Genomic DNA, 24,938 nt, shown 5'->3' with positions numbered 1-24,938 from the left:
GACTGACGCTCAGCTGGATCTTCGCGATGTGAAACGAGCTCGAAATCAAGTTCCTCTAATGCGCGAATGTAGCCACGTTTTGTGTTACTTTGCATCTTTGTCTTGTGCAAATCTAACGAAACCTTCACCGTGCACTACGAAACCTTCACCGCGCCCAATCAAAAAAATAAAAAAAAAAAAAAAAAAAAAATGAGTTGGAAAATAACAAGGTATAATGCCCACGCTGTTCTTTATCGTTCTGCATGGAAAGGATTCCAAAAATCATGGAGAAAAGAGCCAAGTCCTCCCTTCACTCCTACGTAACTTGCGTGCACGTTGCGACAATCGTAAATAAACTTGATTACAAAGGAAACTGGAAAAAGGAATAAAAAAAAAACGTAAGAGAATGATTGCCTCGCGCGCTCGCTCGGGCGGAGGTTCTCTCGTGCACGTGTTTATAGAAAACACCGCATGCTAAAAGGAAGTCGAGGACGCGCATAGGGCGTGGAAAACTCGCTGCTCGGCTTCTTTTTTCTTCTCGTCGCGTTTGTTCGACTTCCAATGAAACTTTGCTAGGACGATGTTTTTTTGGGGGACAAACGTTGCGTCGACTCACCGATAGGTTTCCTTTCTTTTTTCCGAAGTACGGCAATATAATTGTATAATACTCTTGTGGAAATCACGAGCGCGATTTGCCGAATGAAAGGATTGGTGTAACTTGTGCCAAAGTGCGTGTGCGACTTATCTAGAACGACCAGTAACGTAGCGGGGTAACATTAATGTTTAGTGTTGTAATCTTTAAGATATTTAAATGTTGATGTTTATTTTTTTAGCAACGATATCACTGGACATTTTTATATATTTCAGTCACCTAGATTTCTTTGACGCTAGTGTGCGTTGGAAAAAAAAAAAAACTTATGTCAATAACGCATAACCGGGCGTGATTATTTCATAATCAATTTTTTTTACTTTATAACGATGATAAGTGACTCAATGATTACAGAAAAAAAGTAACGAGCGTTTCATTTACTTGAAAAAAAAAGTAATTTATAAAATTTTTTTGCCGAAGATGTATAGAATGACAAAAGCTCGCTCTAACATCATTCACGTTTAACATTTCCTATTATTCAAACAAATTCAGGTAAAAATAACACCTTAAATCTCAAAGTTAATAAGTAAACTATATTCCAACAGAAAAATAAAATTGGCAAACCATCCTAAAAAAAGCAAGAAAGCCATACGTTCTAATTGAAACCAAAATCACGTGATAAGCAACGATGACAACAATCATGCCAACCAAAGTTAGAAAGTGTGAATCCCGCGCAAAGGCAGAAATAGCCAAAGAGAGTCGTCACGAGCAAGTGCAGCTGGATTGAAAAAGGGTCATTTGCACGCTGCTACTACCGGAAGAGGATGGGCAGTTCGCTGGCTCATGCGGGATGTCGCAAGCGTTATGGGCCGTCGACTATGGCATTATTGGCACGTCGCGCTCTTTCGCAACGAGTCGCACGCATTTTCCTTTCTTTTTATAAGCATTGTTCTTCCGACGGCTAATTGATTTATGAATAATCAACGCCAGGATTATAATTTTAACAACAGACGAGCTTGAGATGGCAATTAATATTTATTTGTAACAAACAAAAATATATTTACATTCGTGTCGATGCACTTTATAATGTTCAGATAGCAAAATCTTTTAGTTTATCAGGAAGGACAAATTTTTCTGGGTTCTGCTCGAGTAGACAGCCTAACAGCTTTGGTACTGATATTAAGGTTCCAGTGATCACAGATGTGTATTTGCATCTGTTCGATGATTGAGATCCAATTAATAATCTCTTGCTGAAGTAGTCTCCGCACGCAGAGACGTTTCCTACTTCTATATACTGGTTTGAATATGCCGACCACATCTCGAAAGATACCCTCATGCCGTCTGATAGATTTAGTTCTTTAGCAGATCTGAGTACTAAACGATAGTGACAGCCAATGGTATCATATATTCTGGAGGTCAAATCTACTAAATTTTGAAATTCATTTTTGTAGCCTTCACTGTCATTGTCTTTTAGTAATGTCAAAGCTTGCACTGCTGATGCTTGACATACTGCAAATAATCCATAGTTAGCTGGAGTATTAGGGAACGGTATGTATTGCCTTCCACTGGTGAAAATTTTGATAGGTAAAAATTTTGTTTTGACAACCTGTTTTGTGAAAATTGCAAGTAGAGCAGGAAGACTGGCACCACCTACTAAATGTAATCTATTTAATACATGATCTTTCTCAGTGTCATCTGCACTTTGCAAAATAAATGTATCTGTTGGATTTTCATGGTCTAGACCACAGCCTTCTACAACAAGGCTACGACTGAAGTCAGGACCTGCAACTTGTATCACTCCACCTTCACTCATTGTCTTACATGCGTACCTGATGATGCCAAGTTCAAAAGACACTGCATCATTGCATAAATAACATTGAATTGGATTCCTGTAATCCAGTAGATTCAAACTTTTGCCAATTTCTAAGTGATTTTTCTTTTTATGGTCAGGAATATTAGGCTTTTCACCCACACTTTTTAATACTACAGGAGCATCCAGTGGTGTACACTCATTGATTTCATTTGGTAATTTTAAAAGTTGAGGTACAAAAGTTTCTTCGAGTACCCAGTTAGCTTCCTTTATCGTTTTTAAGTTTTGTTTAATCATTTTACACTGCATTATTAAAACTTGTATTTCCTTTTCACATTCAGGAGTTAAATTACCTTTCATTTGGATATTTTTGATTTGACTACTAAGTTTATTTAGTTTCTCCTCTAAAATGCTTTTATTGGACAATACATATTGATAATAATCCCAAGTATCTTTTAAAGCTTTAGTATCAATATCTAAACCTCTGGAATTGAGTTCTTTTTGTAATTTTTGTAAGTCATCAAAACGATGAGCGAAATCTAGGTCTGGTGACAAAAATGCAAATGACTTGTAAGCTAATTTACCAGGAACATACAAGGCAGATGTATATGATCTTGAACTAATAGATATTTCTTGTAAGAAACTAGATTTCAGTAGTTTCAAAATTGTAGTTTGTTTAGTGTAAAAATGTCTTACAAAACTTGTCATTTTGTACTTTTATTTCAATAATCAATAATATCAACAACTTACAACTTTTAATCCTCATCAACTTTCATAATTTTAGCATCCTCATTTATGTCATTCTCACTTACTATTGTTTCTATTTTACGCTTTTTAGCAAATATGAAATTTCCTTTTCCTGCTGCTCTTTCTGATTCTTCAATTGTGTATGGTTCCAACTCCAGTGCTTTCAATCGTCTTTTATGAACTTTTGTTGTAAAATGATCTTGTAAAGCTCTTTCGTTAACAAAATATCGTCTGCAAAGTAGTAATAAAAAAGTGTAAAAGTATCAAGTGATAGCTACGTTTTGTTTACTATAATCGAAAATTATTAAACTCACGCGCAATGAATGCAATAGTTTTGTGCAGCACCTGGCTTGTCAAAGTCAAGTTCCTGATTAATCAATTTTTTAGCATTCTCTTCTTTCAAATCTTCATCGATCTATAACAAAGGAACACCCAAATAATCGTTGACGCAATATAACAATACAACCACGAGGCTACGAAAATATCGTAGGTTAGAAAATTATCTGACCTCGTCAAGATCTTTCGTTCTCCTTTTTGTTCGATGACTTTTTTTCAGGTGCAAATTTTCTTTGTGGTGCTTTTTGCGTCGGTAAACCATTTCACAATCGCACCACGACTAGAAGGTTTTATAGTCTAATATCGTGCGATATGCGAAACGCAAATATATATTCATTCAACGCAAAATTTATTGCGTTGTAGGTTAGGTGACAGCTGCACTCCGCACGTGAAATTGAAAATTGTAGTCTGCTATAATGATCGTGCATGAGTAGACAGTAAATAAATAGCAATTTTAAGTGTATCCAGAAATTGATAAATACTTTTGTCTAATAGTAATTGAAATTACAGAAACATACATAGGCTCATATTTGTAATATTAAAATGCTAAAATACATTCTACAATTATAAATTGAAAAATAAAAGTAAAATTGAATTTCAACAGAAATTATAAGTATTTATTTCTCGAAATTTCCAATTGCAAGATAATCTATAAGTTATTCCGAGCCGATGTACTGATGCTTAATAAAAATTTACATAAATTATATCGATCGATCTTGCATACATGATAATAAAAAATATTTTATAATATTTAGCATAGCAATTTCGATTACATTCTTAATTACCGTAACGAATTATTGATTACGTTGTTTCATGTCATTTCCAAATAGCAAGTATTTCCATAGTTCCTGGTATTCGATCGAGGATAAAAGCTACAAAGATACTGGCATAAAACATAGTTACAAAATAACACGCGCGGAGAGGAAGACGACCACATAATTCTTGGAAGCCCGCGACAGTGAAAGTGGTTTCTTGAATACACGTTTTCGCGCACTTGACAAACATTCGTAGAAAAAGAACTTATTACCGTGTTGGCCATGAATACACCGTCTTTGAGGAGGATAAGCTAACATGCTTAAATTTTGCTTAATTTATACACGCGCGTCCAAGTCTTTGTGGTTATGCGGAGGGCATTGAAAATTAGAGATATATTTGTTAAACGTTAAAGGGCGGTATTGGGCGATCTGTTTGTTATCGGTGATAGTGGACGAACGAAATATTTTATTAGCGTATACTCCATGATGCAAAATAGCAAAGCAATGCATTTCACGAAAGGCATTAAATTGCAAACGCATTGCTTTCAATTACAAAGTCGCTCGTAATGTTATTTTTTATTTACTTAAAATTATCGGTGTGTTCGAACATCGATGCCATTTTCAAACACCTCTTATCGACAGATCAATATCAAATTTACGCTATCATTCGAAACAATCGTATATGAAAAGCACTGTTCTGAATCGATGAAAAGATCAAAGCCACAACTCACGCGACATACAAAAGCAAGCCAATTCGTACATTTGATAAAGGGAACCGGTAGGCGAAAGACTAAAAATCTCGATTTACGAAAGGTGACGCGCGAGTGAAGCCGATAAGTGATAAGAAACCGACCTCGCGACACTCGAAAGCCCACTACGAGACCGGCGCAAGTCCCAGCATCTCGGGCAGCTACGAAAAAACGAAAAAGAAAGAACAAGCGAAGCACAGTTGCACAATAGCCTCGAGAGCCCGGGCGCTCGACGCACAAAGAGCTCGTCTCGTAAAAGCGGCCCGGTAAGAGAGAGAGAGAGAAAGAAAGAAGTGTCGCCGCGCGGCTTTCACTCGCGCGAGATCGAAAACACGAAGAAAAAAAAGGCCGTGCGCGCGCGCGCGATGCACGGTTGGACGCACGGGAGCTGTAACGAAGCCGAACGTGGGCGAGATGGATACGCGCGCGCTCGCTCGCTGTCGTTCCAGATCACACCGCCGCGCGCTCGTCGCTTTTTTTTCTTCGATTATTTTTTTCTTTTATGCTAATGCGCCGCTCGCCGCGTATTACAATCGAGCGATTTAATACGGCGAGGCCGGATTTTTTTTTCTCACCGTCGCACGATCGAGCGACATCTCTCCGCGAGTATCAGTCGTTGAATTGCAGCTCGGTAAGTGCTGCTATATAGGCGGTCACGCTGCATCTGTTCTGGAAAGGCGAGCAAGGCGAGCCGTCGCATTAGGCGCGCCAAGTTATGTGTCTCGCGCGTTTGCGCGCGGACGAAAAATAAAAGGTCGACTGGGCCCCGGCGGCGGTTGAGCAATCGATCTTTAGGGATCGAGCGGCCGATCCGTGGATCGGTCTATCGGGTATTTCGGAGGCCGACCTTCGCCGACCGATTGGTCGGCGAAAAGCCTTCTTGAAAAACCAGCGCGCGGCGACGCGAGGTCGAACTACCACGTGCTCGGCCAGTTCCGCGACACACGGCGCGGGGGGGAACGGGTGCGCGTATAAACACAAAACTGGAGAGAATGAAGGCGAGTGGTCGCCCCTCCCCCTCCCTCCCGTTAGGCGCCTTCTCGAATGTTCGTCGATCGCGCGTGTACGCCCGGTTCCGTCGAGGCGGCAGCTCGCTTCGCATTAATTTCGCGCGCGCGTGTCCACGCCACGGGAAGAAGCGACGCGCGAGTCGTTTTTTTTTCCTTTTTCTCTCGCTTTATCATTCGTTGCCAAGGTTCGTCTCTCCCTTGACGTACTACGAACGAATGCGTAACCGACGCAGTCCCCTACGCGCTCGAATCGATTAGTATCGATTGCGCAAGACCGGCGAAACCGCAAAATGACAGCCCTCGACCCCGGGAAAGACCCTCTGGACGCAGCGAATTCCTTCGACATTCGACTTTCAGAAAGTTATCCTACCGTTTCCAACGAGGCACCGTAGATCAATAAATTAAAATGATATACCCACGCACGGTATAAACGAATCGTGGGCAATAAATCGTAATAACCATCCTGTCTCTGTCTCTCTCTCCGTATTTTGCGTTCGCGCAGCACGTAAAACATGAGTAGCTGTCCCATCTAATTATCCGCGGTAAATCCATCAGAAACGCCAGTGCGCGAAAGATGGAAAAAAAGGAAAACACAAAAGACAGATTTATTTCTCTCGCGTTACGAGTGGCACTCGGCTTCGCGAGGCAAGTGTCGCGGGCGAGCGCGCGGGCGCCGCGTCCTTCGTCGGCCCTGGGGCAACGGGGCGACGCGCTCGCGCTCCTCGCGGAAGGACGAGCAAGGACACGCGACTCGGCTGGGTGGCGCGTCGCGCTCGGGCGCGCTCGCCTTTCGCGGTCCTCGTTTCCCCGTATAACACTTGGCCACCCGAGGATGTCGGCGATTCCGCGCGGGCGAGCGCGACGATTGCCCGCTGATCGGCGAAATCCCGTTTAGACGGCGGGCGGGGGGGGGGGGGGGGGGGGGGGGATCCTACGTCGGCGAGTGGCCGCGAGGGTGGCGGAGCGCGGGGCGAGGCGCGCGTGCACGCGACGAGAGCCGCGAGCCCGATTCGGGGTCAGTAAACGTGAAGCGGCGACGGGGGCAGTATCGTACGGCGATCGCGTGCGACAAAGGAGCCGATGAGGTAGGTGGGGCGAGCGCCTCGGGCCGCGCCTATAAAACCGGGCGCTCGCGCGCGGTCCCAGCCAGTCCACGAATCGACCGTGTTCCCGAAGGCAGTCCGCACACGCGCGTCCCTGTATCTCACTCTCTCTCCATCTCTCTCTCTCGCTCTGTCCGGGCTCGAAGCGAAGATGAAGCTCAGCGTGGCACTGCTGTTGTTCGCCGTCGTGGCCGTCCTCGGCGCCGACGAGAAGGCGGAGGAGCGCCCGAAGACCTTCCGCAGGCTCATCCCCGCCGACGTTCTCAGGGGTAAGGGAAGCTTATCTCGTTTCGTCGGGCAAGCGTATCGCCACCCTCCGAGCGCGCCGGCTCTCGATCCGACTCCAGCCCGTGCCTCCTCTCGCGCACCGGCCGGCGGACGCACACCCGCGCCGCGCTTCCGTCCAGCCCGAGGGGGAGCATGGATTCCGCGACGCGCTCGCGGAACTGGTAAACGCGGCGAGCGGCAGGTTTCCGCGAGCTACGAAACGAACGAACGACAAAAACAGGCCGCTTTCGCCCGACGCTCAAGGCGGCGCAAGTCGTCCGCGAGCAGGAAGCCGTCGATGCGCGCCGCCGCTCAACCTGCCTCTCTCGCGCCGCTCGTCGCGGCTATCGCGGGCAAAGAAAAGAAAGAAAAAGAAGCCACCGGCCACGACGATTCCGCTGACGCGACGCGTGTCAGCGCCCGAAAACGCGGCACGTCACAGCTGCTGGTCGGCTCCAACATCGGAAGCGAGCCCGTCGCGCCCCGACCGATCAGCGCCGGACGAGATAGGGGTTCACCTTGAGCGTAAAGAACCATGCAGAACGGCCAATCGCGAGACCGTAGCGATCTCTCTGTCTTCGATGCCTGATTTATGCGCATCGTTATAGTACATTGTGAATTGCCGCGCGTTACTTTTCATCGCGTTTCTCAATAAACCAGCCGAGTGGGGAACGATATGGGGGGAAAAAAACACGAGCCCACATGCGGATAGATTTGAAAGATTTTGCGATCGTTAGTACCCCCCCCCCCCCCCTGCACAATTCAAAGCGGTACGCATTGGCGCAACGTCGGGAACGTCGAGCGACTTGGTTATCTTTTCAGATTGTCCATTGTCGAGGCTTACATAATTAAACTTTCATAACGCCCGTTCGCGTCGGCATTGATTATTAACAATAACAGTCACGTACGCGCGGGCGACGACGATTGCAACATCTTTGAAGCGGCGCGAACGTTGCGCGCATATACGGTCGATCGACATCGTACGATAGATCGACGGCTTAGCGACGACGAGCTTCGTTGTGCGCTCGAATTATCTCAGAGCGGTGCCAGGCAATCCTCGGCAAAATTCGCGTCAGCGCTCGCGGACGGATGCAATTGCTAACCCCGTTGTAACGATTCCGTCGGCGACGACGAGACGCGTCCTCCGGTTTCTCGTTTCAAAATTATTCCATACATGCACTCGAGCGCCATTGCCGTGCCCGTTAGATTCCCGCGGACGAAGTGAACGCGTTTGGCTCCCGCGTTGGTTCGTCCAGCGGGGAGCTCGCATTGGAGTCGACGACGGTTATTCGGCAATCGAGCGCGCGCGTCACCTCTCGCGCGAGCAATCGAGCCAAGACGGTCAGCGGCACGCGCCTAGGGGGGACAAGGGCGCAATCAAAAGTCCTAACAGGCGTTCCGCGCGCGTGCATCCTTAGTCACTGCTGCTGCCTCGCGCGGACTCCTCGCCCTGGCCTACTTGCCGCGCGCCGATCTAGATATCTAGACGCGCGGCTTTATTTTGTTTTTTCCGCTCGAAAAGAAAAACGAAGCGAGAGATTAATCATCGCAAGCGCGCGCGCGGCCTTATCCTTCTTTCCCCTCGCGCGGAGTCCCGATGACAATGCTGCAATTAACCCGGCTAAGCTTCTCCTCGCGCTTTACAATGAACACGCGGGGGGCCCTGCGTTGAAGTCTCTGCATATGCGTCTCAAGGATACGCTCGAGAGCTCGTCTTCGCTTCCGTTCTGCTTTTGTTTTTTTTTTTATGCGTTTCAGGCGAAAGGTCGCGCAGGAAAAGCGCGTCGAGTCTTTTTGGCGCGCGACGCGGTGAAAGTTTTTCGCATTTATTTATTTATTTTTTTTTCCGACTGTTACACATATATATCTTCTCGCGACAATCGGGCCTTTCGCGAAAGCGATGAAAGTTTCCGATTGACGATGGCTCGCTCGCATCGGGATTTTCATCTGCGATTGTCGTGCATTTTTTTTTGTTTTTACCTTTTTCGAAGCCGGCGTGGAAAGTTGTTATCGACGATCAGAATACGTTGAAAGCTATTGCTATAACAACGAGATGCACGATACCGCTTTTGTTGACACTTTGGGAAACATATTGGCGATAAAAAATGAAGGCGCTGGTGTTTAAAGATTTTTGTCAGTGGTTTATTTTTTCCAGCAATATGTTGAAAAGTCAACTTGTAAGTAAATCGTTCAGAAGTTAGGATGGGTTGAAACGAAAGTTCACGGGACATTAAGCCATTGTTTCGACGACAGAAGTTTACTATCATTTATTGGAAAAGTTTTAAATAGAATAGCTTTCGAACGGTTCGACTGTTGCTCTTTTTTCAAAAGGAGAATTGTGATCTCAGGCCACTATTAGTGAGGCTCCCATTGCAACAGATCCACGTGACTCGAAGAGCTATTTGTGTTTAAACCGCGACTTGCTTGTTAATATATTAGATACGAGGCCTTCGAGTCGAAAGCCAAACGTACGCGTCTATTTGTCTTTCGCAATTAGTATTCTCCCGAAGTTTTCTAAAAATCGGTCTCCCGGCATCGACGGTTTGGTGATCTGCTCGTAAGCGCGTCGACGACGGCTTGCCCAATAACTCGGCGAACGCGGAGGAGCTCGCTTCGTGTTCTTAGAAAAGCAAATTCCGACGCGACGCCTCGGCGAAGTGAGAAATCGAGAGGAAAAAAAGGAAGGTTAACCTGGCGCAAACGCATTTCGTAAAGTACGTTACCACGGTTGACGAGACGAAAAGGGAGAACGGAGTACGAGGCGCGCAAGTGGCCCGCCGCCCGTCGATCGACTCTCGCGATAACGGTTGACGACCCCCCTGCCCTGCCTCGGGATGTACCGGTACGCCTGCGGACGCGATCGTGAATGCCGATGTCGCCGAGTCTTCGCGTCGAAGACGAACGAACGAGACGAGCGTGCAATCCGTCGCGCGGCGACGGTGAAAGTGTAGCGCGCGTCGTTCGCCTTGACGGCATGCGCACATCTATATACGCGTATCTTTCGCGAAGGGCCGTTATACAATGTCGCCCGGCGTAGCGCGCACGCGCGCGCACCCGTTGCGCAACGATCAGCATCCTCGGAGCCGGGCGCGCCGATGATCGCGACACGCCGCCGCCGCTCAACCTAATTAGCGCCTCGCCGACAATCCTTCTTTTACCTTTACGCGCTATCCGGTTGTTTCCTTCTCCTTCTTCTTCGTTATCTTTTCGCCGAGAGAACGAGAGAAAAAACGTTAATCGCAAATCGCGCGCGTTTGTTCGCAGACTTCCCGGGCATGTGCTTCGCCTCGACCAAGTGCGCGACGATCGAGCCCAAGCAGTCCTGGGAGCTGACGCCGTTCTGCGGGCGGTCGACCTGCGTGCCGGCCGACGACAACAGCGGACGCCTGTTCGAGCTCGTCGAGGACTGCGGCCCGCTGCCCAAGGCCAACGACAAGTGCAAGCTCAGCGACAAGACCAAGAAGGAGGCCGCCTTCCCCGAGTGCTGCCCGATCTTCGAGTGCCAGGACGGCGCCAAGCTGGAGTACCCCGAGATCCCGACTCTCGCGCCACCGAGCGCCGAGGAGGCCGAGGCCATCGCCAAGGTCGCCGGCAAGGCCGCTTAGCTTGCGCGAATCCACGCTGACGATCGTGGACAGTTCGACTTGTTTGTTTGTTTTTTTTTCTTCTTCTTTCTTTCTACGATCATTTCACTTAACCCGAGACCCTCTTCCTCCTTTTTTTCTTTCGTCGCCGCGTGAGAGGCAAACGAAACGAGTATGATAATGAGAGCCGAGCGTACGGCGATCGTCGCGCGACCGCTACGTGCGCGACAGAAGTGAAAAGGCAAACGGACGCGAAACGCTTGCGGTGCGTCACGTACCACTTATACACGTGTAACACAGAATCGTCATGGTTTTTGTTCTTCCGCGTTACGTAACCGAGATTTTTATACGTATATAGCCGACGCCAAGATGCATACAGAAAAATATATGTGTGATTGTAATTTTTAAGTGATTCTATTAAAAAAAATATCAGTATTTAATTTTATCCAAATCAGCGACTTGTCATTGTGTGCTTACCTCTACCATCTCCGTATCCTGCTTTAGTAGGTGCGATCTATATGTAAACCATTTTGTTGAATTTTTATCGAAAGCTCATTGTACCCCAAAGTCAATCTATAAAGATGAAATCAAAACTGCGATACATTGATTTAACATTTCGTTAATTATCTTTTTCATTCAACAACAGCTCGCGATATCGATGCGCTTGGAACTCTACATAGCGCGAAAAATATGTCACGCGCCTCAAATATTTCGCGTACGCGCTTGCATAGCACATGCACTTGTCAAATAAAATGTGTAATTTTTTTTCTTTCTTTTTAATACGAGTGGCGTAAATACAACGGAGCGTTCGAAAATACATAACGTACATCCGGTAGATAATAAAATCAATGACATCGACCGATTCGCATTTTTCTCTTGCGTGAGTGCAGTGATCGCGGACAAACCGTGCGCCAAAGTTACGCGGATGAATTTGCTCGAAGACGGAACACGTCGATATGCCCGATTCTCGGATCCCATTGAACCCCTTGCCCACGCGCAAGGATGACTCTTCGTAGCGTCGTGACGATTCAAGACGACGTCAACGTGATCCTTTCGCTTGGAATGGCAAAAGCTCTCGGTAGTTCCGGAGCACCCAGTCCGGATTCCATGGAACTTTGGATCGTCCGTCCGATTGTCGGCGCGAGGTCGACAAGTGCCACCGCGGTCGTTGTCATTTCCGGCGGCACTTTCGTCACCGCCACTACGAGTCAAAGTGAAAGACCGACCAAGATTGTGGTTGGAATAGTCTTGAGTCCGACTCGATAAGCCGGAACGCGCGGTAAACTCAGTTCGTCTATCTGTCGAAAATCGATAAATGACCAAAGCTCGTACGAACGATCCGAGCCTGTTCAGCGCCGCGACCGATTCCCATTCGGCCAGCCACGAGATCGAATTTTGCCGCTGCGCGCGGACGGCGAGACACGCGCGGAGCGCTCACGTCGCCCATATATGTGTGTGTGCGCTTCGCCCGAGCCGATAGGCCGGCACGCGCGCGCGCGCTCGCTCGCTCGCTCTCCTCGTATCGCGCGATCGCTCGCTGACGTCGTACAACTCGTCGTCCGACCCACGCGGAGTCGCAGCAACGACCCGTACGTGCCGAAGCCCTGCCGAAGCGCGCTCTCCTTCGAGAAGGCTGCCGTCGAGCACTGCTGCCTTCGGACGATCGCCCAAAGATCCCGTCGACTTGAGAGTCTCGAGAACAGCTGGGATGTGGCGCGAGCGGTGAGTCGTCGATTTTCCAGCGCTTCGCTCTCCGTTGGGCCACGCGTGTACGTGCGCGCCGCGCTCGCTGCGCGTAAATTTCTTTCTTTTTTTTTCCTTCTTCATCGGTTCGCTTGCACTCGTGTATTTTTCAAAATCACTTTGATTCCGAAGCCACCTGGCTTCGCTGCATTCCCGATCGAATCGGGCGAAATCCACGCGAATCGACGTCCAATTCCAACGAGAGCGTCATCGAGAAAGACTCGCACGGCACGTTCGGCCATCAGATGAAGGCGACTGGTAGGTGATTCGCCGAGAGCCAAGAGAAGCGAGGGTCAGGACACTGGGCGGCAGGATGAACGGGCTCCGAGCGATCCTCAGGCTGCCGCTCCGGTCGGCCGGGCGCAACTGCCAAACGGCCGCCAGCGAGCCGACGCTGGTCTACACGAAGGAGCTGCGCTTCGCGAACGACGCGTTCCCGCGGACGATCCCCACCTATCGGGTGCTCGACGATAGCAACACCGAGGCGCAGGACTGCCGGATCGGCGACGAGCAGCTGGTGAAGATGTACGAGAGCATGGTGAAGCTGAACGTGATGGACGCGGTGCTGTACGAGTCGCAGCGCCAGGGCCGCATCTCGTTCTACATGACCAACTACGGCGAGGAGGCGTGCCAGATAGGCTCGGCGGCGGCGCTCGCGGACGAGGACCCGGTGTACGCGCAGTACCGCGAGAGCGGCGTGCTGATGTGGCGCGGCTACGACTACCAGGACTTCGTGGACCAGTGCTACGGTAACGCGGCCGACCCGAACAAGGGCCGCCAGATGCCGGTGCACTACGGCTCGCGACGGCTCAACTTCCTCACCATCTCGTCGCCGCTGGGCACGCAGCTGCCGCAGGCCGCCGGCGCCGCCTACGCGCTGAGGCTGCGCGGCGAGCGGCGCCGCCTGGTCGCCTGCTACTTCGGCGAGGGCGCGGCCAGCGAGGGCGACGCGCACGCGGCGCTCAGCTTCGCCGCCACGCTGCGCTGCCCGGTGCTCTTCTTCTGCCGCAACAACGGCTACGCCATCTCCACGCCCAGCGGCCAGCAGTACGCGGGCGACGGCGTCGCGGCCAAGGGGCCCGCCTACGGCATCCCGACGCTGCGCGTCGACGGCAACGACCTGCTCGCCGTCTACAACGCCACCGGCTTCGCTCGCGAGTTCGCGCTGAGCAGCCAGCGGCCCGTGCTCCTCGAGGCCATGACCTACCGGCTCGGCCACCACAGCACCTCGGACGACAGCAGCGCCTACCGGCCCGAGCGCGAGGTCCAGCGCCGCCGCGAGCTCGCGCCCATCGCCAGGCTGAGCGCCTACCTGGCCGGCCGCGGGCTCTGGGACGAGCAGCGCCAGCGCCGCCTGGCCGAGGCGAGCAAGCGCGCCGTCGTCGCGGCCGTGGCCGAGGCGGAGAGGCGCGAGAAGCCCCACTGGCGCGAGCTCTTCGCCGACGTCTACGCCCGGATGCCCGCGCACCTCGCCAGCCAGATGGCCAAGCTCGACCGCCACCTGCGCGAGCACGCCGACAAGTACCCCACCGTCGGCGGGTGAGCCGCTCTTCCGTGCGCCGATTCACACTTGAGCCCGCCACCCGCGAGCCTCCAAGTTCGATTCTTCTCTTTGCCGAAGAATCGCCTTCCAGCAGTTGCGCTTCGATCCCGTGTCTTCCAAGTGCTTGTAATGGTTATGGGAAATAAATAGCCGATGTCGGAACATCTTACTTTCTTCACAATTTCTCTTCCAAGCCGTTCGTCCCTGGAAAACCCGAAAGTCCCGGCCTCCCACACCTCACGTCCGAACAAAATAATTATCGATTCGACGATACCTAAAGACTCGTGCACACATTAGCGAGCGCGATAACGGTACGGTTGCACACGCAAACACGGCATGAAGAACTGCAGAGAGGGGAGAATTAGAGAAGGATGGCAAAGTGCGAATCTGGTGCGAATGCGAGACAACAGAGAAGCCGTGGCCGCCGCGACTATACCTATGCGTCCCGAGTAGCGTCGATTCCGTCGGGTTTTCGTAAGCAAAGGCTGTGAAACAATAACAAATTTTTCATCAATTATACAACGAACAGTATGAGCGAACTCGTGTGGGGAATTAAAAACGGCGACCTCGATCAGGTTCGCGATAACATCGAAAATAAGGTAAGTTTCTTTTGGCAACATTTGTAAACTCGATTTATAACCTCTATACTATAACGAATTTCCAATTGACGGTTCTTTATGCAACGATAAGCTATTGTTAGTTTTTACGCTCGCTTCGTTTAATTTAATACTGTTCTAATTTACATCAACAACGATGGTTTTCGATATTTACGTAACGATGTATAATGAAAACGGAGCATGTAATCTGATTACTTATGAAATTAATGGAGGGTAGGATTCATTTACATTTCCTCTGATTCATTCTGAGTCTTGAACGCCGTTAATTATGTGGGCCACATTTTTTAAACTACTGATTAGTTATAGCTATATATTTTTTTAATTCAATGTCACCAATAGAATAGTGTTCCTCTTGTTACTGTTATTGTAAATAAGGACAAGTTTATTTTTAAATTTGCAAAGAAACACCAGTTATCCATGTATATTAGTGTTATGGTTTTCTATAATTATGAAAAGCATCCATATCAATCTTTCCTAATATTTTTGAAAAGATGTAAAAGGCAGAATGATTTTAAATGCATCATGACTGAACCTACAGTTTAAGATTGAATTTGAACCAGCAGATATAGGTGTTCCTATATTATTTACAGGATATTGATGTCAATCAGATGATTGATGGCAGGACACCGCTGCATTATGCAGCTGATTATGGACAAACTGAAGTACTGAGGTACCTTATGGATAAAGGTGCAGATCTCAATGTATGTATCACTTTGTGAACGTTATAATATAAGGAACATAACTGAATATTTTGCAATATTCTGTGAATAATCCATATTGCAGGCTACAGACAAGCATGGAATAACAGTACTGTTAGCAGCAATATGGGAAGGTCACACCAATTGCGTCAAGTTGTTATTGGAGAAAGGAGTGAAGACAGATGGGAAAACTCCAGATGGTGCAAGTTACTTGGATGCCGCCGAAAAAGATGAAATTAAGGAACTTCTCAAAACTCACTAGCACCAAAGCAAACAAAACAGAGAGACATGTGGATTTTGTTATTTAAGAACATTCATGTTCCTTATAGGATACTTGCAACTGCTTCATTCTTAATTATTACTGCATTATATGGCTAAGACCACTGATTTCTTTCAAGTTTACATAGTAGGGAGTAGTGTGCTAATGATTGTGAGATACAATTTTAAACAAAAATCAAGAAAAATAGAATTTTACTTCAGTGTACTATAGAAGCAGATTTTAATAATTGTAAGCAGTGATTTTAAAAAAAATTGTTTAAGACGAGCCCTGATCAATATTAAACAATTTTGTAATACCTCAGATTTTAAGGAATACTCGATAATGAAACGAATTTTTGTTGTCAAATTAACGAGAGTTATAAAAAAATACGTGTTTTTGAGTACAATACAAGTAGTATGTGATTTAATATAGGAAACAGAACTAACGAATTAAGCATTTGTACTTTCCATTTGTCTTAAAAAAAACCAGCATCATTTTTACTCTTCCATACGTGAATGACAGACTGGTCAAAATTTCTAAGACATTTTTCCAATCTATATTTTTTGTAATTCACATGTTACTTGTTGTAAACTTATATTTTTAATGTGTATATCAATGAAAGTTTGCAGTAAGTATTCGCGAAACTACCTAGAGTCAATACCTTTAATATTGTTTTACACATTTCGTTAGCAATTAGATTAAGTTCTATAGAAGATAAGATGCGTTCAATTAATTCGAGTGCAAGTAGCACCTGCAAAGTTTTAAGTGAGACAATTCAATGTTATAAACTCCCGATATCCTTATTATTTCTAATATTTCTTAAATTTTAAATTATAATAAAAAATGATCTTTAAAAAAAAAAAATGGAAAAGCGGAAAATTGTATAATAACAGAGTATAAAAATTATAAGATAACCTATTTGTTAGGAGCCTAAATAAAGAATTATTTGCTAATTTTTGTAAACTTTAAAATTCGAGTTCAATTTATCCAATGATCTTTTTATTTTCAATGCAAATTATGTACAGTATTAAAAAAGAATAATTTGAAAGTAAAACTAACACTGTTTATAATAAAACGTTGAGATCTTTACAATAAACGTCCCCTGCAGTTACTGGCACCACATCTGCAAATAATAACTTTACCAGGTATACTTCCCACATCGTAACTATAATTCCAAGTTAGCTCTTGGCCAGCTCGGATGTAACTAAGAGCGAAGAAAGCGACCCACGGAAAGCGCACATCGTGGGTATCAACAAATACGTTCTGGACAAAAACGTTTGGATCGCAAGAGTGCTAATGTGAAAAATATATATTAGACAAACGATTGAAAACTCGATCAAATGTAGACATTTTTATTATACTTACATTAAGATAACGTCCAATATTTCCAGTAGTCTTAGCATCCATAATATAAACAGCTTCGTCTTCTCCGAAGAAGTCTCTGACTGATTTGAACTGTGCTTTGTCAATTTTCGTCGTGTCGACTGCGAGATCAAATTTACTCGGTTCACGAACGGCTTCTTCCTCATCGCTACCTGCTTTATCTTGTCCATCCTTAGACACACTGCCGTCTTCTGACTTGTCAGAAGTCAGATTATCTTCAGCTTTCTTTCTCTTTCTCAGTCTGCTCCTATTTTGGAAAATTAATATCATTTAGTAATTTTTACAAAACGTTTATCTGTTTGAACCGTAAAAATTTTAGAACCTGATAGAAGACGACCTCGAATCTTCATCTTCGTCGACGATATTCAGATTTTTCTGCAGCTTTTTATCAATACTAAAGTCATCATCAGAGTCATTAGAAGGAGCCTTTTGCAAATCTGATCCGTCGTCCTTTTTCTCGTTCTTCTCTTTTTCAGAGTCAGAATCTTCAAGAGCCAATTCGGGATCCAGCACGTCACTCTCGTAGCCTTCTTTAATACCCTCGACGACTTCGACGTAGTCGAGTTCAGCCAAGTACTCGTCTCCGTAATTTTTGCCGCCTTCGTTGGCTCCTTGTTCCGTGAGCAAACGTCCAGCATAAATGCAAATAAAGGAACCTAGTGGGATATCATTGAGGCAACGTATTCCCCAACCTCTTGGTGCAGTTTTGAACACTTGAAGTTTCAAATTAAGTGGGTGCTGAACTACTCGATTCAGGCACGTTTTCACAGAACACTTGCATCTGAAAATAAATACGCGAAAAATACAATCTTGATTATTCGCTAAAAATATATGATAAGCATACAATCTCTTTCGTTACCTAGAATTACACTCGTAAATACCAGTAGTAACAGCCTCCGGTAACCTTTTATACACATAGCCGACAGCAGCATTGGGTACACGACCACCAAGTGTAGCACCTTGGATGGTGAGTTGCCAGCATTGACATTTGTTCTTGTCGGCGCAATCGTCCTCGCAATCACAGCTGCACAAGAAGTTCGGATCGAGATTCATGTGCACATCTTCTGACGGTTCACGTTGCGTTGTGTACTTGATAGTGTCTGGGTACGCGTGATCAATCTCATTTACACAGGGTATCGGTACGTTTTCAACGCCATAACTTAAATCCTAGCCAAACGAACGATTTATTAGCTCTTTTACGAGATATTGTTAAAAAAAATTGTCGAAAATAATTTACCTTAATATTGACAAAGCACTTGTCAAGTACAAATTCTGCCAAACAATGCACCCAGAAATCAAATTCGAACAGATCCACCGACATCGGACACTTTGTCAGTCTCAGATACTGATGAAGCTCTTCCATATTCCTAAGACGAACGCCGCAAGGAGCTTGATAAAGAATGACCTTTTTGTTCTTAGGGAACTTGCATAGTTGTCGATTCCAACCGCATAGCAGAGGAATAGACAATGGCGAGTAACCGCGTAGATCATCTGGCGTGAAGGAGATACTTTTGACACAATCAGATCCACAACGGTGTGGTACGAACTTTTTCGTTTGTATCTTATTTTGTGTCTGGTAATACTGTTTGAACATAGGATTGTTAATCGTACGTGTTTGCTAGAGAGAATCGTAACGGTCATAAGTTCAGTAAATTTACAAATAAAAGAGAAATGATTGAAAGAATAAATGTTTTGAAAAAAAAGAAATTATTTAGTCATGAAATAATTAATGTATCGTCGGCAGTTAAAGTCACAAACAAAATTAATCGTGTTTTTAAATATATGTGAGTCGTGTTAGATTAAAATAAAAATAAAAAAGCAAAAGGTAGAGCAGTCAGCAAGGGTAACAGTTAATGTCAGTATTAGCGAACGTCGTATCAAATACACAAAACTCACAACAATACTATGAGAAGACTTTGTCTCCATATTAGCATTGTAAGGCGTTGCAGCTGGAGATTCTGGAAGACTTGGTTTCTTCGCAGTACTTTTTCGGGCCACAGCCCGGCTTTGTTGTGGAACTGCAGCTTGAGTTGGGGCACCCTCGACTGTAGCAACTTGTTTGCTCTTGTCGGACATAAGAGCATCGCGCTCGTCCGTTGCATTCGACGTGTATTCGACATAAGGTCCGTTTTTCTGAAATTTACGATAAATCGTCATGTAGCACTAATTATCCAGAATTATTGAACTTGAATGTACTGTCGAAAGCTCAACATTTCAAAATTACATTAATTTACACATTCCTTCTAGATAGAATTCGAATATAAGAAATAAAATTGACTAACGTTATTGACAGCAGCTCGTCTAGGTGTATTGATTGATGAGTGACAACCCTGTTGTCTAAGATTAGCTTTCATTAATTCCAAGTACAACGGTCCCAATCTTGCAGATCCACGATAGATCCATTCGGTTCTGTTATCCGCGTCAAAGTGCATTTGTACCAAACTTGCATCGACTTCACGTACACGCGCGATCCACCATTTGCCATTCCATTCGGTTTTCACTACTTGACCTTGTTGTAACTTAACCATTGGTCGCTCTGGATAAGATTCGAGGTACTTTTTGACGAAATCACGAGATTCCATAGGTATATCTTCCCATACGCGAGGAGAGCTATCGCAGACTAAATATATGTCTTTGTGTTTGACATACTGAGCATATCCGTCATCAAAAAAAATTAAGTATCTGTACAAAACAATTTTTTACAATTTACATGAATGGATGTGTTTGTGGTATATAATTTTAAAGGCAAGGTTAATGTACCTGAATTTATTGACTATCTTTGGAGGTTCAGCAATAACTCCACTGTAGTAGTTACTGGAGTTGAGATCTTGGAAAATGGCTACCACTCGAGTACCAACAGGGATAATAACTGGACTAGGAGTGTTAGAGGCCATTTGTTTGCCAGATAGTGTTTTCACTTGACCAGCATATTTCTTTTGGAGTAATTTGACTTTGTACTGCATAGGATTTTTGGAAATAATTGATACAACCTGCAAATAAAAATTGAATTAAATGGAATTAAATTTATCTAGAGTTTTACATAAAATGAGTTCTAATTTACCTTTCCTTTAACCCATGGAAATAATGGATGCTTTATAGTGAACACAAAGTCGTCAATCTCTGGTACAGGTTTAATTAAAAGACCACTAGGAGGTAAGTCCATAACATGAATTAAACGATTATCCCTTTCAACTTCTTGTAAAATCTCTGGTTGACTATCGTGTGGTTGCTGTTTAATTGGTGCCCGAACTTGAGTGACTTTCTTAGTTGCCACCAAAGGATAATTGGAGGTATTTGAAACTGTATCATCAATTATTAACTCTTCTTCCATGGTAATAGTTGGTTTGAATTCAGTATACAATGATGCACGCAGTTGATCTAGCTTAGTCATTGTGTCTGCAATGTCTTTATCCAAAGCCTTATTTTTTTCTGAGAAAGGTAGGCACAGTTATTCAAAAGATTTCAAAAAATGTTCTATTATTTCAATTATTACCATCAATTTCATCCCATTCACTTTTAAGAGCTGTCGTTGCCTCTTCAATTTGATAATTGATGTCATATTTTTTCATTACTTCTTTCAATGTTTGATCTACTCTTTTAGAAAAGTCTTCTAATACATCTTCTGTCACGTATATATCTAATAAAATTGTAATAAAAATATTTGTATTATTAATGGGTGGTTGATTCATTGAAAAGTCTGAGATACCTTTAATATTTGATCCATCGTCAGATTCGTCACTATCAGAAATCTCAACTTCCATTGTATGATCTGGGAAATCACATTGTAGCAGTGGTTTGTGCTCCAATAGTGCATTTACTAGTTGCTATAAAAATTAAATAAATTTAGTTTCAACATAATTCAAAACATTACTAATAAATCAACTTGACAATCTACTTCTTGATGATTTAAGGCGATATCAAAACAAATCTTGCAGATATGACGTTTCTTCTTCTTTTTGGTAGTGTTGACTCCATAAAATGCAATAGCAAAGGATGGTGCAGGCCTCATGTCCTGACCAGAGGTACATGTGAAATTAATGCAGTTAGTATTACAACTTTTTTTCTTGTCTTTCTGCACAGTTTGGACGTCATCGTCGGAATCTAAATCGATGACTTCTGCCGGTTTGGTATTCGACATTGTTGTAAATTGTGGATCGTTAATTCAATAACTAACTTTCTCTTTCAAAATCAACAAATTGTCAATAAAAGTGTAAACACATGCTAGTTTAATCGATCAATACACTGCAAGTTTAATACTTAATTTGTAAAATACTCAACGCTTCATTTTGAAACGTTTACAAACGTACGAAAGAGTTACATTTTAGTATTTACATTAAATTAACAAATATCGTTTTCAAGTGTTTTTGATTTAGAACAAAGATAAGGAATGAGCGCAATATCTTACCGCTCGCGTCTCCACGTTTCGCGGATTAGTGATTACTGTAATGTGGTTTGAGGGAGACACTGTTCCTTGGACGCTCATGCGTGCCGTTCATTCCGCGAAATTTAAACCATCATTTTGTCATGTAGAAAAAGGACTGACGCAAAATAATTTTTACTTAATTTTTTTATATGATGGATCTTCATGTGAACTATATTAGTTGTACGTTAAATTAATCAAATCATAAATTAAAAAATATAAAAGCAAAAATAATTGGTAAAACAGCATATTTAGTTAGAAGCTATTTAGAAAAATGGATATTATTAATAGCAGTGTCTATACTATATAAATTATTTACCATGTTTCAGATTAATCAATTATGACATTGTCTATCAAGTCAGTCGAAGAAGAAGAAAGTTGTGTATTAAACTTACCTGATTCAAAATTGTACAGAGATTTAAATGTAACTCACCAAGTCAATTTAGGAATCGATTGTGATATTAAATTCTACAAATCAGTTGTATTAGGAATATAAATACTAATTTAGACCTATTTACATAATAATTACTCTGTTTAATAATTATTTCATATTTACTATATTAAGAAATGTAAGCTTTCACATGAAAAATTTCATTCATTTTCGTGATTTCATTATTGATTTTAAATTTTCCCACATTTATAGCGCCCATGGAACAATGTCGCCTCTATAAACAGCAAAAGTCAAAAGACCAATCAAGATGTCCAAGATTCGTCAACGTCAAAGTGTGAAGTGTCAAGACTTAAAATATGTCGTGACAAGAGGTAAACTGACTTATCTACTGAGTTTTCGTGCTTATTTGAGCCAGTAAGTCGGTCTAGATATATTTATATATATATCATATAAGTTGCTCCATATATATTTGGTAATAGATATATGGCTAAGGTAAAGCGGTGCTTTTGAATATTTCGTCGTGCAGCGTCATATTTTTCTGCCGCGCGATCAGAATCTGCTTTGTTACACTAAAAAGTTTTCGGTCGTTTCGAATTTCGCTTCACAGTAAAAAACAGCCAGTATTAAAACAACGTGTTATATTTTGGTGTAAGTTTTCTTTTGCCTAACGTACTAAAAGAATTTTATTTGCGTTACTCAATGGATTAAAAAAAATTTTGTTTTTCGGACATGGTCGCCAAAGACTGCGCTGCTTCGAATTGATCCAATAAAGTCGTGCAATTTGATCGACGCTTACTTCGAAACCGATTCGCGTAAAACGAGAGAACCTCGGCAGCAAAGTATCGAAAACTCTTCAGCAAAAATAGGAATATCCTGCAGCACCTCTGCGATTGGAATTTCTACTGGGACTCGACTGGCGTCTTTTCATCTTGATCTCGTTCAATTTATCCCCTTGAGTAGCCGATCCGTCATCACTTTGAAATATCTTGTTGGTCGAGCTCGTATTGTAAAGTTTGTTATTCTCGCGAGCTGACGAGCATTGGTTTGCATTCAGCATCGGCAGTTTTGCTGAAGCGCAAACGAGTAAAAGACTTTCCGTTATTGCTCGCATGTATTTGTCAAGTGAGCATAGTTGAGAATGCAAATACCGCTGATAGTTCTATTGAAATGTCTCTTACTGAGATAATCTCTAAAGCGAAGCTTCCGATCCGATTTCTCTTCTATCGAGTATATTCCATGCTTGTGATGTAAAATCAAATTTTCGTCCCCGTAGTGTCGTAGTCTTAAAGAGCGAATCGGCAAGCTGATTCATTGGCGTTTCGCGCGATTTTGAGATGTCTATCAACGAACCTGAACCGTCGACCGTCGCGCCAGAGACTGTCCTCCATCTCTTCGAGCCAGGTTTGCTGATAACCAATGACGGAACCCGGTCGGCAGATTCTCAACCAGGCGATCGCCTCTTTCGCCGACATTTTGTAGTGTTTCATTATGTAAGCCGCGATCAACGTGCCGGTCCTTCCCAAACCTGCCTGTGCTCGTTCAATTCGTTGCGATCACCGGAATGATCGGAGAACAATTGGCACTGCTCGAGTGGGTAGAATTACCTTGCAGTGCACGGCTATCGCTCCCCTGGTGCTCTCGGCCACTTGCAGAAATTGCTTCAAGATTCTTTTGGGCGGAGCACTACCGTCCGGGAAGAACATGTCGTAATGCAGTATCCCGGCGTTGGTAAATCTACGATCGGAATTGCCATTAGAATGAGAAGCAGGCGACCGGCAGGTAGCAGGTCCCTTAGGTGGGAACAGCAACCTGAACGTCTCGTAAGTGCGTCCATTGAGCCTTATCACGGCCGCGACCTCGTTCTTCATGAAGTAGTTCAAGTACTTCTCGGGATAGTGCGAGCTGCTTCCGCGCTCGGTGCTCGGTCCGAGGAAGGCAAGGAACTTTTGCGGAACGATCCAGTTCAAGTCGCCGTTCCGTAGCTGCTCGTAATTCTCGTACTCGCTCACGTCGAAGTCATCCAAGTTGACAAAGCCCAACGAGGCTGCCTTGCTCAGGCCCTTCAAGCAATCTGCAATGTCGAGGAAGCGTCCAATCAGCGCTTATCCGCCTCGAATTGCCGTCAGCGTCGTGCGCACCGATCAGTTTGATGTTGTAGCAGGAAGATCCGATGGAGGCGTCTTGAAAAGGCTTCAATGGTGGAGCATCCTTCGGCGCGATCAGCTCGAAAGCTTCGATCGGCGACTGCTTCAAATACAAAACAGAGTACGAGGTTGCCAGAAAGGCCGCGTTCGCTCGTTTGTCTGGGTTCGCGCGGCTAAAATGGCATATCTGCTGCAGTTTGCCCTCGAAATCTCGCAAAATTTTGTTGACGCCCCGGCAATACCTGAACGAATGTGAATTTTCAAATGGTGTTCATTGGGACGAGATGAGAGTACAAGTACCTGTAGAGACATGCAATGCTAAGCGGCCCAAAATCGTTGTAAAAGTTATCGTAGACTAAATCATCGTCGGTGTTGAAAAAGTAGATGTTTGAAGCGTCCTTCGGCACGAATTTGCCCGGTAACACGGTCGCGAAATAAAACCGATTCTCGATCAGTTCACTAACCACCATAAGATCCGGGTGACGGTAAATGTTTACGTAGCTGGCTGATTTATCCGATCCTGGTAATAATAAAAAAACACGCGACGTTAAAAAAACTTGTGAGACATATAAGAAAGCTAACTTACTTCTATAATTGAACGCGGAATTTTCAGGATCGTTAGAGCGTACGAAGTGATTTAGAGATCGCCTGAGCATGTTTGCGTTTGCATCCAGAGCATAATTTTTCAAGTCATGCTCGGTGAATTGCTTGAGTCTCTTTAGAAACGCTGAAAACGGTTTGACTAATGACATGAAATTTGTATGCAGTCCAGACATTATATCTTCGGTAAAATCTTAATTGCAAAGATTGT

The 24,938-nt window shown here is 44.6% G+C and overlaps 7 protein-coding genes across 11 annotated transcripts; 3 read left to right on the top strand and 4 right to left on the bottom strand.

Moving 5' to 3' along the window:
• Nucleotides 1-1,596: 1,596 nt before the first annotated feature.
• Nucleotides 1,597-3,086, bottom strand: LOC131665522 (serine--tRNA synthetase-like protein Slimp). Its single transcript, XM_058937442.1, has one exon. It carries the CDS (start codon nucleotides 3,084-3,086, stop codon nucleotides 1,659-1,661), a length of 1,428 nt encoding a protein of 475 aa, XP_058793425.1. The 3' UTR covers nucleotides 1,597-1,658.
• A 47-nt stretch (nucleotides 3,087-3,133) lies between these two features.
• LOC131665523 (zinc finger protein 593 homolog) lies at nucleotides 3,134-3,839 on the bottom strand. The gene is made up of 3 exons (XM_058937444.1): nucleotides 3,634-3,839; nucleotides 3,440-3,540; nucleotides 3,134-3,356 (listed from the first exon to the last, which is right to left on the bottom strand). Exons 1-3 carry the CDS (start codon nucleotides 3,721-3,723, stop codon nucleotides 3,134-3,136), a joined length of 414 nt encoding a protein of 137 aa, XP_058793427.1. The 5' UTR covers nucleotides 3,724-3,839.
• A 3,273-nt stretch (nucleotides 3,840-7,112) lies between these two features.
• LOC131665466 (uncharacterized) lies at nucleotides 7,113-11,380 on the top strand. Its single transcript, XM_058937352.1, has 2 exons — nucleotides 7,113-7,347; nucleotides 10,610-11,380. Exons 1-2 carry the CDS (start codon nucleotides 7,230-7,232, stop codon nucleotides 10,948-10,950), a joined length of 459 nt encoding a protein of 152 aa, XP_058793335.1. The 5' UTR covers nucleotides 7,113-7,229; the 3' UTR covers nucleotides 10,951-11,380.
• Nucleotides 11,381-12,298: 918 nt separating this feature from the next.
• Nucleotides 12,299-14,411, top strand: LOC131665464 (2-oxoisovalerate dehydrogenase subunit alpha, mitochondrial). 3 transcript variants are annotated; one of them, XM_058937349.1, is made up of 2 exons: nucleotides 12,299-12,651; nucleotides 12,918-14,411. In XM_058937349.1, exon 2 carries the CDS (start codon nucleotides 12,986-12,988, stop codon nucleotides 14,213-14,215), a length of 1,230 nt encoding a protein of 409 aa, XP_058793332.1. In that variant the 5' UTR covers nucleotides 12,299-12,651; nucleotides 12,918-12,985; the 3' UTR covers nucleotides 14,216-14,411. The 3 variants fall into 3 exon arrangements, with proteins under 3 accessions (XP_058793332.1, XP_058793334.1, XP_058793333.1); XM_058937351.1 differs by having other exon boundaries at nucleotides 12,805-14,411; XM_058937350.1 differs by having other exon boundaries at nucleotides 12,299-12,724; nucleotides 12,805-14,411.
• A 202-nt stretch (nucleotides 14,412-14,613) lies between these two features.
• Nucleotides 14,614-16,691, top strand: LOC131665467 (myotrophin-like). Its single transcript, XM_058937353.1, has 3 exons — nucleotides 14,614-14,814; nucleotides 15,423-15,533; nucleotides 15,616-16,691. The coding sequence occupies exons 1-3, from the start codon at nucleotides 14,746-14,748 to the stop codon at nucleotides 15,790-15,792; spliced, it is 357 nt and encodes a 118-aa protein (XP_058793336.1). The 5' UTR covers nucleotides 14,614-14,745; the 3' UTR covers nucleotides 15,793-16,691.
• A 62-nt stretch (nucleotides 16,692-16,753) lies between these two features.
• LOC131665463 (histone-lysine N-methyltransferase eggless) lies at nucleotides 16,754-21,590 on the bottom strand. Of its 3 annotated transcripts, none has more exons than XM_058937347.1 (13): nucleotides 21,578-21,590; nucleotides 21,068-21,414; nucleotides 20,879-20,996; nucleotides 20,666-20,809; nucleotides 20,234-20,601; nucleotides 19,933-20,162; nucleotides 19,455-19,854; nucleotides 19,069-19,305; nucleotides 18,410-18,790; nucleotides 18,032-18,339; nucleotides 17,495-17,953; nucleotides 17,155-17,419; nucleotides 16,754-17,082 (listed from the first exon to the last, which is right to left on the bottom strand). In XM_058937347.1, exons 2-13 carry the CDS (start codon nucleotides 21,308-21,310, stop codon nucleotides 16,876-16,878), a joined length of 3,360 nt encoding a protein of 1,119 aa, XP_058793330.1. In that variant the 5' UTR covers nucleotides 21,311-21,414; nucleotides 21,578-21,590; the 3' UTR covers nucleotides 16,754-16,875. The 3 variants fall into 3 exon arrangements, with proteins under 3 accessions (XP_058793330.1, XP_058793329.1, XP_058793331.1); XM_058937346.1 differs by lacking the exon at nucleotides 21,578-21,590 and adding an exon at nucleotides 21,505-21,569; XM_058937348.1 differs by having other exon boundaries at nucleotides 18,410-18,754; nucleotides 21,068-21,587.
• Nucleotides 21,591-23,081: 1,491 nt separating this feature from the next.
• On the bottom strand, nucleotides 23,082-24,903 carry LOC131665479 (dual specificity protein phosphatase CDC14AB-like). Its single transcript, XM_058937374.1, has 7 exons — nucleotides 24,714-24,903; nucleotides 24,414-24,647; nucleotides 24,122-24,379; nucleotides 23,793-24,054; nucleotides 23,588-23,717; nucleotides 23,334-23,512; nucleotides 23,082-23,265 (listed from the first exon to the last, which is right to left on the bottom strand). Exons 1-7 carry the CDS (start codon nucleotides 24,901-24,903, stop codon nucleotides 23,082-23,084), a joined length of 1,437 nt encoding a protein of 478 aa, XP_058793357.1.
• Between the last annotated feature and the right edge of the window lie 35 nt (nucleotides 24,904-24,938).

Source organism: Phymastichus coffea, unplaced genomic scaffold, assembly GCF_024137745.1.
Source record: "Phymastichus coffea isolate CEN01 unplaced genomic scaffold, Cenicafe_Pcof_1.1 PCOF00052, whole genome shotgun sequence".
NCBI lineage: Eukaryota > Metazoa > Arthropoda > Insecta > Hymenoptera > Eulophidae > Phymastichus > Phymastichus coffea.
Note: the sequence above shows the minus strand (reverse complement) of the source record. Positions and strands in the feature narration are given on the sequence as shown.

Coding starts and splice junctions, on each gene's coding strand:
- LOC131665467 (XM_058937353.1), top strand. CDS start 14,746: ATGAGCGAACTCGTGTGGGGAATTAAAAACGGCGACCTCGATCAGGTT. Junction 14,815..15,422: donor GCGATAACATCGAAAATAAG/GTAAGTTTCTTT, acceptor TATTATTTACAG/GATATTGATGTCAATCAGAT. Junction 15,534..15,615: donor ATAAAGGTGCAGATCTCAAT/GTATGTATCACT, acceptor TCCATATTGCAG/GCTACAGACAAGCATGGAAT.
- LOC131665466 (XM_058937352.1), top strand. CDS start 7,230: ATGAAGCTCAGCGTGGCACTGCTGTTGTTCGCCGTCGTGGCCGTCCTC. Junction 7,348..10,609: donor CCCCGCCGACGTTCTCAGGG/GTAAGGGAAGCT, acceptor GTTTGTTCGCAG/ACTTCCCGGGCATGTGCTTC.
- LOC131665464 (XM_058937349.1), top strand. CDS start 12,986: ATGAACGGGCTCCGAGCGATCCTCAGGCTGCCGCTCCGGTCGGCCGGG.
- LOC131665522 (XM_058937442.1), bottom strand. CDS start 3,086: ATGACAAGTTTTGTAAGACATTTTTACACTAAACAAACTACAATTTTG.
- LOC131665523 (XM_058937444.1), bottom strand. CDS start 3,723: ATGGTTTACCGACGCAAAAAGCACCACAAAGAAAATTTGCACCTGAAA. Junction 3,541..3,633: donor GAACGAAAGATCTTGACGAG/GTCAGATAATTT, acceptor CCTTTGTTATAG/ATCGATGAAGATTTGAAAGA. Junction 3,357..3,439: donor AACTATTGCATTCATTGCGC/GTGAGTTTAATA, acceptor ACTACTTTGCAG/ACGATATTTTGTTAACGAAA.
- LOC131665463 (XM_058937347.1), bottom strand. CDS start 21,310: ATGTCGAATACCAAACCGGCAGAAGTCATCGATTTAGATTCCGACGAT. Junction 20,810..20,878: donor CGATGGATCAAATATTAAAG/GTATCTCAGACT, acceptor CAATTTTATTAG/ATATATACGTGACAGAAGAT. Junction 17,420..17,494: donor TCGAGGTCGTCTTCTATCAG/GTTCTAAAATTT, acceptor TTTCCAAAATAG/GAGCAGACTGAGAAAGAGAA.
- LOC131665479 (XM_058937374.1), bottom strand. CDS start 24,903: ATGTCTGGACTGCATACAAATTTCATGTCATTAGTCAAACCGTTTTCA. Junction 24,648..24,713: donor TTCCGCGTTCAATTATAGAA/GTAAGTTAGCTT, acceptor TATTATTACCAG/GATCGGATAAATCAGCCAGC. Junction 23,513..23,587: donor CGATAGCCGTGCACTGCAAG/GTAATTCTACCC, acceptor GAACGAGCACAG/GCAGGTTTGGGAAGGACCGG.